The sequence below is a fragment of the Girardinichthys multiradiatus genome, chromosome 11 (assembly GCF_021462225.1).
Source record: "Girardinichthys multiradiatus isolate DD_20200921_A chromosome 11, DD_fGirMul_XY1, whole genome shotgun sequence".
NCBI classification, from domain to species: domain Eukaryota; kingdom Metazoa; phylum Chordata; class Actinopteri; order Cyprinodontiformes; family Goodeidae; genus Girardinichthys; species Girardinichthys multiradiatus.
This window is the reverse complement of record NC_061804.1, coordinates 32,906,442-32,919,049: the sequence shown is the minus strand read 5'-3', so window position 1 is coordinate 32,919,049 and position 12,608 is coordinate 32,906,442. Positions and strand designations below refer to the sequence as shown.

Below are 12,608 nucleotides of genomic sequence, written 5' to 3'. Positions count from 1 at the left end.
TACTAACTAAGCCATCATGGCACATTTGGTGTAGGGACCTGTAAGATAGAGGATTTATTTACAATCTTTTCTGGCTTTTTATTGCAAGGCAGATGTGAAAATAAAAAACAAACTCTAAAATTCAAAATATTCCCCTAAAAAGAAAACGTATATTGCGTTAAATATACCATTTTCCTCCGCAAATATCAGTGTTTCCCCTGTCGTTATATTGGAGGGCCGCCCGTCCCTTCGAGGCCCCCCTCCGCCACCCCAGATGATCAAGTTTAAAATTATATCAAATGTATTTTCTAACTAAAGCAGATCACAACAGAAGTCATTGAAGGTTACATTTGCTATATAAAACACGTCTACACATTGTCCTTTTATAAAACAAACACATGATCGTGGTATTTCTGTTATTTGCCTCTACATGGACATACTGTTGCAGTTTTGTGATCTCTGTATCACTCGCGGTGGAGTGTCTGCTGGACACCTGTGTGCACACACAGATGAATAAACAGTCCCGTCATTAGAGACAGACCGCGCTGGAAAGATGTCACAACCACTTGCAAAACAAGCTAATCTGCATTTTTTAAAACGCCCCCACAGTTGTGAGGGTAGCACCACTCACTCTCCAGCAAGTAGCAGCCACAACTCTCCTACTCTGTATCCAACTATAGAAAAAGTGCTTCAGGCCCCGCCCCTCTTTCATTTTTTATTTATTTTACAAGCAGAACAAAATCAACACATTACAGGGGGACAGGTGTTGACCCAGCATGGCTGTTGGAGTGGAAATACTCCCCCTGGCCGGTCCAGACTGGTCTTGGTAATTAATTATGTAAATACATAAATAACATAACAATAGAAATAGAAAAACATCCACAACAGGCTACAGGGAGACCATCTTGAATCCTGCATGCGGCTTTCAATAAACGGATCAGATGTCTCCCATTTTCCATACACGGACGCACTGGAAATGTTCTTCCAGACGCCCAGAAGGATAAACTACAGCAACAAAAGCTGCACACTCTGTAGGTAACTGATAAATGTTTCAATATTTGTTAATGTGATTTTGGAGTAACAGTTAAATTATTCTGTGTTTATATTGAATACTCTTGAATTGATTAAAGCAGTAGTTATATTGCTGTCAATAAAACTAACACATAAAAATCCTGTCTCTTTATGTGTTTGTGTCAGTTAGAGCACACATGTGATCCTGATTTTTACCATGGCACACAACACAGTATCCTCTAACCCTGACTATTCAAAAATGATTTACCTCTGTAGCATTATCCACTGTTGAGTTCTCCAGAGAAAACCGTTTGTTTGTCTGACCTGTAAACAGAAGATCAGTAATGTATTAAAAGATTATGATTCCAAAGTTTCCATTGCTTTTGATTCACTTTATTAAAATAAAAAGAAAAGATGTACCACTTGATTCCTCTGATGTAGGTGAGCCATTGCTGTCCTCGATGCTGGAATGAGCCAAATATTCATGAAGCTTGTCGACCAATAAATTGAGCTTGTTGCTGGAGGTCCCTCTGTAAAGTAGAAAATAGCATTTTTATAGTAATAAAATGTGTCATCTGGCTTAAAGTTTAAAAAACATTAACGTTAGAGATATTATACTTATTGTAAGAGATTTATTGGCTACAAGACTATGAGTTGTAATTTAACTGTTACAGACAAATTCTAGATGTTTTTTTTTTTTTTTTGTCCCTTTAGTTTATAATCTTGACATATCATGTTTTTAAGTATCATCTTTCAGCACCACAGAGCAAATTATGCATGAAACTCGACAGCCCTGTTAAAGGGTCGTTCTGAGGAAGTTGAAGGACATTTTTTCCTCTTCTAGCCAACTATGCATATTTCAGGTTCCATGCATTCAAGCTGGAACATAATATTTACGGCAATGCGTAACCTGTGCAATAACGGCATTATTAGTTACTGTGATGACAATACAAGTAACTTTAAAATTATATTTTCCTCACTTCTCATTTGTTTTTTACGATGCTTCAACCACTCTCTTTAACCTCCGGCACATCTTATGAGTCTGATCAGAGGGGAGCATCTCCCACAGCGAGAATCCATCCAAAAGGCTTCATATATTATTAGAATGCAAAGTTAATTACACTTGCAATGTAATAACCATAAAATCCCAACCATACGGGCCAGACAAAACTGATGCTACAGAGCTTGGGGTTCGAAAAACTGAAGCAAGGTGTTACAGAACCAGGAGTCGGAACTTGATTTGTTAAGTTAAAATCATGTGACATATTTGGGGTTAGGGTCACTTTTTGACAAAACATTCCAATTCCATAAGCGAACTGACTCACAAAATTCATTAAAAAAAGTCATAAAATTGAGCTTTTATCATTTGTCTTCTGGCCAAAGTTAAGCCTTTTCTAAATCGTCTTGAACTGGAGACGGCCTTTAATGTCTTTATCATCTCCAGAATTGATTTTTGCTATGTCTTTTATTTCAGCCTCTCTCAGTCATCCAGTGCCTAAAGCTTGTCCAAAATGCAGCTGCCCGTCTTCTGACCGGCAACTCCAAAGAGGAACACATCACCCATGTTCTATCTTCTTCACATTGGCTTCCTGTCCACTTTAGAGTAGATTTTAAACTTTTGTTTGTTTTTATAGCCCTTAATGGCCTGGTCCCACCATATTTGTTTGAATTACTAAACCTTTGTGTGCCTGGCAGGTCTTTATGGTCTTCGAATTAGTTCTTATTAGATATACCAAGGACCAGGTCAAAATGCTGGGGTGGTCAGGCTTTTTCAGTGGCAGCATCCGGACTCTTTTTAAACCAAATCTCACAACTCATTTATTGAGGCTGGCTTTTAATAGCACATAGCGATGCAACGTTCTATTCCTGATTTTTAACCTTTTTTGCCTGTTCTTTTGGTTCTATGCTAATTTATCTGTTTTTTTTCTACTGTTTTTAATTGTAAAGCACTTAATTGGCTGTGTAAAGGGCTTTTTAAATAAATGATTGATTAATATTTAGCATGACACTATCTACCCTGTAACCCCCGGGTCCCCCGTAAGTTTAGAAGTGTTTGAGGCCTAGACACGTGTGAGCACAATGCACAGACTCAGAACCCTCATGAAGCTTCCTAGATACACCAATACTACATATTTCATTCCACACAGCTCTTTGTGACACTCATAATGAGTGCAATATGAATTTGCTTTACATTGTGCAGCCCTAGCAAATAAGCAATCAAGGAAGTCCCACTTCTGCCCAATTGATTGGTGCATCTGTTACAAAAATCCCAAATCTGTTCACTTCAGTTTCCTTGTAGTTAATTAATATCCACTAGGAGCAACCATGATAACACTATACCCCTAAAGAGATGTTAAATATTTAATTTCAATAAGTATGAAAGATTAAATCTGTTTTGGGTCAGCAATGTATCAGCAGGTCCAATCTTTGCTGTAAAAAATAGCTATTCGTAAAGCATTAATCTGAAAGGATCAAAACTATATATATTCTCTATGTTTAAGTCTTTCATAATGGTCAGGTTTATACAATTAACTGATTAAAGGCAAAAGCCTTTAGTCAATTAATCACTCAATTGACATTCTGATATAAGAAACTATCGTACACTACGTAATTTAGAAATTGTAAGTACTGAACACCCATAAGCATTTTATATATCTAACTAGATAGAGATCAGCACAGCTAAAGGAAAAAAATATTATATAGCAAGACTGAAAATAGCACAAAACGTCTCCAAAACGTAAAAATAGATGGTTGTGGCAACATTTTTTCTCTATTAAAGTTACGCTCGAATCTAACAGATTGAATAAATTATTTTTATGTAAATTCTGCCCATCGTTAGCTTAGCTGTTAGCTGATTCAGCTAGCGGTGAGCTAGGCTACTTTACCGTAACGCACCAAGAGGCGCCCCCATTTCAAACTTCGGATGTTACCTTAGAGCAGACATGTCGCAAAGCAGCAAAACAACAGAAGTCGTTCAAAAATTTCACATTGTTTTGTTTTTAGGGGGGGGGAGGGGCCGGTCCACTAAAATGCTACGGCAAAAATGTGGCGCTAATTAGGGCTAACAGCAGAGGGAAAAACACGTCTTGCTCTAACATGTTTTTACAAGATTGAAATGTCGCCACCTTACGTCAGGAGTAAGCATAACCCGATGCCCAACCTGTAAAACTTTCTTCTTCTTCTTCTTCTTGCTTTTTAATGGTTGGCAAACAGCAGAATTGGTGCAATACCGCCACCTGCTGGTATGTAGTGTGGCCCAGAACGTCTTAGGAATTAAATTCTATTGTACAGCTGTTATTTTTAGATAACGAAATATTATCTGATAAATGTTACTTTTTGAATTACTTCTAAATAAATCAACTAAATCTAATTTAGCTTTAATTCTATTTATATTTTGAATTAATTGTTGTCTGTCTTCCTCATATTTTTTACATTGCAATATAACAAGCTCTATTGTTTCATCTATTGTATTTACATTTACCATTACAATGTTTCCCTAAAATAAATAGAGTACTATTTAACCCAGTATGCCCAAATCTGAGACTAGGAATAATTGTTTCTTCCCTCTTTGCCCTTCCTGTTCTTCTCATTTCTCCAGTCTTCTTTTGAATTTTATAAAACCAACATCTTTTCTTTTCTTTCTCCCATTAATTTTGCCATATATCCTTCATTTTCTGTTTAACATTTTTATTTCTGTTTTACTATAATTAATAACTAAATCTACTGATACATTTCTAACAACTTCATTTGCTGCTCTATCTACCAATTAATTTCCTTTAACACCATAATGCACTGTTATCCATAAGAAATATATAATTAAACCCATCATATTTGTTCTATATAATATGTGTTGAATTTCTATTAAAATATCTGGTCTGCTTTCTGAATGATTATACTGTAAACTAACTAATGATGAACTAGAATCTGAACAAATTACTGATCTTAATGGTCTTATTTCCTCAACCCATTGAATGGCGAATAATATTGCAATCATTTCCCCTGTACGTACTGAAGGTCCATCATTTATCCTTTTCCTAATTTTAACATTGAACTCTGGTACTATAAAAGCTACTCCAACTTTATTTAATGTATTTTTAGAAGTATCCGTATAAATTTGAACATTACCATAATATTTATTGATGTAATCCTGTAATATATGTGAATTTAAAATAAATTCCTTATCCTCATTTCTCCTTTTCAACAAAATAAAATCTAGACATCTAGAATTATCCAAGGCTGTATCACTGATAATGGAACTGTTTGACTTATAGTAATCTGATCTATTTTGAATTCTGTTATTTTCTTATTCACAATTCAACCAAAAATGTCTGGTATCTTTTATCTCTTTTTCCCAGTAAGGTTTTATTGTTTTTTTGGGTTGGATGATCCCATCCATGACCTCTTAAATTAGCCCAATAATTTAATTTTAATTGCACTCTTCTAATTTTAAGCGGTATTGTTTTCCCATTTCTACCAATAACGATGTTGTTGGAGTAGTTTTAATTGCTCCTGTACATAATCTCAATGCTTGGTATTGAATACGATCTAATTTTAGTAAATTTGTGTCTGCTGCTGAATTATAAACAATGCTTCCATAATCTAGTACTGATCTACTTAATCCTGTATATTTAGCCTTAAGTGCTATCCTATCTGCCCCCCATATTATTTAATACCCTCTTGAATTGTCTCAAACTTTCTGAATGTGCATAATCTATGTAATTCTTTCATCAAACCAAACCCCTAGATATTTAAATTGGTTCACTTTTTCTATTTCTTGGTTATGTAACTTTTATTTAATATTAGCATAATTTCTTTCCTTGTAAAGAAAATTGTTTTAGTCTTGTCCACTAAAAATTTAAATCCCCATTTAAATGACCATTCTACAACTTTAAAAATAGCTTCTTGCATCTTTTTAGAAATAAACTCTAAATTCCTTCCGTCCTTCCACATTGCTCCATCATCAACAAAAAGAGAAAACCCATCCCATAATCTTTATTTTGAAACACATCATTATCACTAATGAAAATAATAAAGGACTTATTATACTTCTTTGTAGACTACCATTTTCAACAATATTATATCTCATATAATGATTTCCTATTCTTACTTGTATTTGTCTTCTAGTTAGAAAATCTTTTATCCATCTGTACATCCATCCTGTAATACCTATCTTTCTAATTTTAATTAATAAACCTTCTTTCCACATCATATAATATGCTTTTTCAATATCAAAAACAACTGCAACATTACTTTCTTTGTTTATTTGCACTTTGATATTGTAATATATAGCCTTTTGATTCTACAAATCATCCTTTCATTAATCATTTTCTCCATTATTTTAAAAATATTAGATGTTAATGCAATCGGTCTATAATTTTAAGGTTTTGTGTCATCTTTTCCTGGCTAATGTATTGGTATTATTACTGCTTCTTTCCAATTTTTTGGTAATTTTCCATTTTCCCAAACTTTATTATAAAGTTCCAATAAAATGTCCTTAGATGATTCACTAAGGTGCTTTATCATTAAATAACAAATTTGATATTTTCCTTGCGTTGTTAATTTAAATTTCTGCAGAGCTCAATTTAGTTCTGATTTTGTAAAAGGAACATTCAATAAATCATTTACATTTTCTATGTGTTCCAATATCTCTCTATTTTCTAATATTGTAATTTCTCCAAAGTAATATTTTCTGAACTATGTATTTTAATAAATGTTTTTGCCATCGGATCTACCTTTTCTTCATCTTTTACTGCTGTAACTTGACCATCACTTAAGACAGGATAACCATGTTCTCTTTTAATACCATTCATTCTTCTTATCATTGACCATACTTTATTAATCTCTGTTTCTCTTCCCACTGAGTTACAAACATTTCTCCAACAATCCTTTTTTGCACTTTTTATAGTTCGTCTCATAAGAGCCTGACATCTCTTGTATTTTATAAGATTCTGGGAACCTTTTCAGCATTTTGAAAGATTTATTTTGACTTTTAATTGCTTTGTCACATTCCTTTGTCCACCATGGAACAATCTTCTTATAAACCCTACCTCCTTTATTCTTTATTGATTGATTAGAAGCTTGTACAATGGCATAACAAACATTGAAATTTAAATGAACGACTTCCATATTCCAAATAATTTTTCCCAATTCCTGATCGCTTATAAGAGTAAATGTTTCCCAATTGGTCATACTGAAACACCATTTCTTTAAGCCACCTATCTTATTCTTTTCAATATCTAAATTTATTTCTGTTATTATGGGATAATGGTCACTTCCTATTGTTGTATCTTTACTAATTTGCCATTAATTAACTCCTACCAGCGAATTTGGAATTATTGTGATCAATTACTGATTCCGTACCTGTTCTCATATTAACTCTTGTGCCCCTTACATTATTTAAACAAACAAGATTTTTAACCTCCATTAATTCTTTTTTTTTTTTTTTTTTTTTTTTTTTTTTGCAGCACTAGAGGCTTTTTCAACAGTAGGTAGACAGGAAAGAGAAGGAGACATTCTGCAAAGGTCACCAGGTCCGGGACTCATACCTGGGACAGCCACATCGAGGACTATAACCCCTTCACCACCAGTGCCGCGCCCCATTCTCCATTAATTCTTTAATAACTATTCCATTGCAGTCATTTTTAGTACCCCATAATGAAGTATATGCGTTAAAATCACCACACCAAAAAACTTTTCTATTTAAATAATTATAAATTTCATTCATCAATTCAAGTTTAATTCTTTTACAAGGATTATAAAAATATATTACTTTGATGCTTTCTTTCCTATTCCAAACTTCTACAGCTATATATTCTAATTGAACTCCTTTTGCTAACAATCTAAATTGAATTCCTGTTTTTCCCCCTCCTTGAATCTCATTTCTATCTCTACGCACACCAGTATATCCTTTAATAACAAAATCTAAATTTGGTTTGAGCCAAGTTTTCTGTATACATATTATATCTGTTTTTTTGTTAAGGTTTTTAATGAATCCTTTAAATTCTTGCCCATTTGCTATTAAACTTCGAGCGTTCCACTGTAAAATAATCAAAGTATTTTCTCTCATAGCTGATGTTGTTGGTTGTCTTCATTTGTTCCACTTCAACAGCTTTCTTTCTAACTTCACATCCCCCAAAAGTCACTCTATGTTGTCCCCCACAATTACAACATTTATCTTGAGCATTTTCATCACATTCCTCATATCTATGATCACCCCGACATTTTGGACAGCTTTGTTTTCCTTTACACACTGCTGCAACGTGTCCATATCTTTGACACTTATAACACCTGAGTTGGGGAGGGATATAGGGTCTAACTGGAAAGCTTATGAAACCTATGTTAATCCTCTCTGGAAGTACATTTTCTTGAAATTCTGTCATTATTGATAGACTTTCAACTATTTCCTCATTTATCATTTTCAACAATCTTTTAATCTGATTCATCTCCACATCCTGAATGCTCTTTTTAAGTTTTTCTAGATCTTCATTCACAGGTATTGCTGTTATTACTCCCCTCATTACTTTCTTTTCTCCTAAAATCCTTTTTTCTCTCACAGACTTTCTACAAATACTTTCAATATTCAAAGCTTTGTTTTTCTGTTCTTCTGTTTTATAAATGATCATTACACTCCCGTCCCTAAGTGTTTTTGCAAAAGAAATATCTCCAATCTTCTTTATAAGCTCTCTTGATAATGCAATCGGACCAATCTGAATGTTATCATCTTCTTCTTTAATTTAAGAATTACTTTAAATTCCTCTCTAACAATCTTCTTTCAGATTACAGGGATTCCTTCATCTGAACTGTTTTCTTCCAAATTTCTTTTATTGACTTGTGTCCCAAACAAACTTTCATTTTCTCGCCTGACTGTTCCTGTTCCTCTTCCTCTCCCTCTTCCTCTAACAACCTGAGACCAATCATTCAAATCAATATCATCTTCATTGTCCTCTACCTGAGTAGCCATTCCAGTCCAGTCACAAAGCAGTTTATGCCAAACCGCCTTTTCCTTTTATCCAACACACTTTCCGGAATGAAACTCAGCTACCGTCAAGCCACAGAGAAGCTGACAAAGAGCCTCCTCAGATCCCATTGCCACTCACAAGCCTTCTTTCTTCTCCGTCGGACTCTAAACAACCTGTAAAACTTTGACCTGCCTCAACAAAAATGCACGAAAATGATCTTACAGACTTTGCTTCGCCCTTTGTCTAGATTTGGTATCATAAAAATGCTTGTAAGGTAAGCTCAAAATGTATTTGTTCAAAATGTACAGAATTTCATAAAAAGGAAACATAAAACCTTTTTTTCCACCTTAGTTTTATTTATTGTTTCTAATGATAATGGATTATGAATGACAAATACACCCATTAGACTTAAAACCGAATTCGTGATTTGTAAGCCCTTTTTAAAATCGTTTTTCTCTATTTATCTCAATTTATAGGCTGTCAGAATACTTGTACTCGTACTCGTCATCGTCTGCTTATTCGGGACTGGGTTGCTGAGGCAGCAAACTAAGCAAAGATGCGCAGACGTCCCTCTCCACAGACATCTTCGTCCCCTGGGCCTCCTCCTGGCGGGACGTGGCTTGAACACCTCCCAGGGGAGGCTTCCAGGAGAGATCCGATACAGATGCCCGAGCCACCTCAACTGACTCCTCTCGATGTGGAGGAACAGCGGCTCTACTCCGAGCTCCTCCCAGATAGCCGAGCTCCTGACCCTATCTCTAAGGGAGTGCCCGGCCACCCTGCGAAGGCTCTCGTTATTTCGGTCATGACCCAAAGTTAATGCGCATAAGTGAGGGCAAGACTGTAGACCGACCGGTAAATCGGGAGGCACCACAACAGACCAGCACAGCGTCCTCATTATGGTGGCGCCCGCACCAATCCGTCTGTCAATTTCTCACTCCAGTCTTCCCTCACTCGTGAACAAGAACCCAAGATACTTGAACTCCTCCACTTGTGGCAGAATGACATTTTTTATTTCACAATATAAAGGGACCTGTCGAGGGAGTGGGCTTGTTTGCTCGAATGTGGGCTGGCAGAAGGAGAGAATCGCCCAAAATAATGAAAAAACTTAATTTAGTTCAGCAATTCAATTGGAACTCATATAAAAAATGTGGTTATAAACATGTAAATAAGTAACAGGAAGTTTGGGGGATATTTAAAAAGTGTAAACTGTGGCTGGAGTCAATGCTTCAGTTAATTTATTTTATTTTAATACAACCCATTCACAGCAAATACCACCTCGCGTGATTTTAAAAGACAAACGTCCAATTATTTCCAATTATACAGAAATACACAAAAATTCATCTCAATTATATAAACAAATTTGATTTAATGATACACTGTCCATTCTGATCCTAAGCGGGTAAGATTGCACGGGGCTTGCCTCTTCTCCAATGAGAACATAGACTTTATGTTAAGAAAATATGAGCTTAAAAGCATCGAGTGCATTCATTAATTTTTGTCTGTAGTCAAACCTTTCTTTACTTCACTTTCCTTTATCATACCACTGCAATGTACCTTTTTACCGGGGGTTTTTTAGTCCCTGCAATGTGCTTTTTTTCCATCATATAAAGCACTTTGAATTGGCTTGTTGCTGAAATGTGCTATATAAATAAACTTACCCTGCCTTAGGAGCAATATAACGCAGTCGTGTTTCAGTGTTTTAGTTTTGGAAATATATCACTTTGAGTTTAATGTAAATACAGCTGAAAACCTCTGATTGAATTGTTTCACCAGATACAATCTGTTAGCGTCAGACGTTTTGGCCTCATTTGCCTTCCATACATCTGTGGGGGTGAGGTCACTAACAGGGCGGGGACACATTTGTCTACTTTTGTCTCTACGTGGAAGAGGCAGGACTTCAAAACTGGACGCTGTCTGGAATTTCAGGAGCACCGACACCGTGAGTACCAATTTTCTGACAAATTGTTCTTGGCCAGTAACTTTTTACTGCTTTATTTAGTCTTTTTCATGGCTGAGTTTATCATGGTCAATTTTCCCAGAGACAGTCGCCATCCTCTGTCTCAACGGGATGGATTTCCAGGAGTAAACAGGGATTGTTTCCTGCCTGTAAAACTTGCATGTCCGTCGCTAGTTGCCTAGCTTTAGCTCCGCAGCTTGTTCATCATCATCACCTTCATCATCCTTGCGCACATTTAGTCCTAAAATAACTAAGGAGTGTTAACTCCCTTTTACTTTGTTTCAGAGTTGGTAACTTTTTAGAAGATGCAACTTAAATGCACAACAAAATGAGCGACTGGTGAGTGTACATGGGAGGACATTTGTTTCTGCAACTTGGCGTCTTAACATTTTTAAGAATGTTCTTGGTGGCATTTGAAATATGCGTTTATGGTGGTAAAAATGTCACAGCTGGGGAGAAAAAGGAGGCGGCTCAGCCACAGACTGACTGTCTGGAAGCTGTATTGGTGAATAGAGAGTTTTTACAAAGTTTGTTCTGTCTTCTCGCGATATCAAAAGTTGTCTTGCTACTTATTTTTCTTTTGAGTTGGTTGAATCCACTCCCCTTGGAGTACTGCTTTTTATAAGCAAAGTCATGTTTTTACTGCACAAAGGTTGGAAATCGGTCAAATGAAATAAAACATTATATTTAGTATTAGGTTGTGTATTTGAACCGTCAGGGAACATGTATTTTTTTCTTTATTTTACACTGGTCTGTGTGAACTTGTTTACTGCACTGAGTGATTCACCAGACTTTTCCTGAAGTCCATCTGGGGCTTACAGCTCGCTTACATCTGGGATCCTACTTGTGGATCACTGGCTGGAACAAGGTTGAACAACAAGTTTAAAGGCCCATCCACAAAACCCACATAACACATCTCTTGAGAAATATTATGACTTTACAAGAAGTCTGTTGTGAAAACAGTGCCTCAGCAGTGCAGTCACTGCACTCTTTAGGTGTTTGCTTTTGATGGTGTCAGCAGTACAGACAATACATATATTAAAAATCTCATTTTAGCTGTGCTTGTCTCTAACCTTGCTAATGTGGTCAAGGCTGCCAGTGAATGAATGATTGTGGTATGTGTGCAATGCACCACAGTAGGCTGAAATGCAATGTAAGTTTCAGTGTTGATCACAGAGCCTGTGTTCTGTCTGTGTTTTAAAAGTACTTTATTGCTGTATGGACAAAACCAGACTGTCAGGACAGGGCGGCAGGGTGTAGTTATAGGTTTGTTTCCACGGTTGCTCACACCTGTGTGTGCATGAACAGGTTGCTCTGCTTTCTGCGCAGTCAGGTGTCCTCAACTCTTTTTTTTTTTTTACACAAAGTGATCAGCTTACATTCTAAAGGCGTATTTGTAATTAAAAACTAAGATAACGTAACCTGCATATGTTTATTTTTGATTTAGTTTTTAATATGCAGCTTTTACAGGGAACATATTTATATTGTTTTATTCTGAAACCATAAATCTATAGCTATAAATAAACAGATGATGGCCTATATGTGATTTCAGCTGTTTAACAGAAAAAGTACCATGGTTTGACAAGATTTGCAGAAAATACAAAACCAAAAAAATGTTAAATGAAATCTCATGGTTTTTACTTGAAACAGAAAACAATTGTTATCCCTACACTGCTAACATAACTAAGGGTTAAAGTTAT

The 12,608-nt window shown here is 35.7% G+C and overlaps 2 protein-coding genes across 2 annotated transcripts in view; one reads left to right on the top strand and one right to left on the bottom strand.

The window, feature by feature from the left end:
* The window catches only part of LOC124876898 (transcriptional regulator ATRX-like), a 28,649-nt gene extending 24,565 nt beyond the window's left edge, over positions 1–4,084 (bottom strand). The window contains exons 1-3 of the mRNA XM_047379940.1: positions 3,921–4,084; positions 1,411–1,520; positions 1,259–1,314 (exon numbers count right to left, since the gene is read on the bottom strand). Of these exons, the coding sequence (XP_047235896.1) occupies positions 1,259–1,314; positions 1,411–1,520; positions 3,921–3,934 (180 nt within the window). The 5' untranslated portion in view covers positions 3,935–4,084. The remainder of the gene's footprint in view (positions 1–1,258; positions 1,315–1,410; positions 1,521–3,920) is intronic.
* A 6,661-nt stretch (positions 4,085–10,745) lies between these two features.
* Positions 10,746–12,608, top strand: part of LOC124876755 (plastin-3-like) — a 28,753-nt gene continuing 26,890 nt past the window's right edge. The window contains exon 1 of the mRNA XM_047379747.1: positions 10,746–10,890. The gene's annotated coding sequence lies outside the window, so the exon portion shown is untranslated. The remainder of the gene's footprint in view (positions 10,891–12,608) is intronic.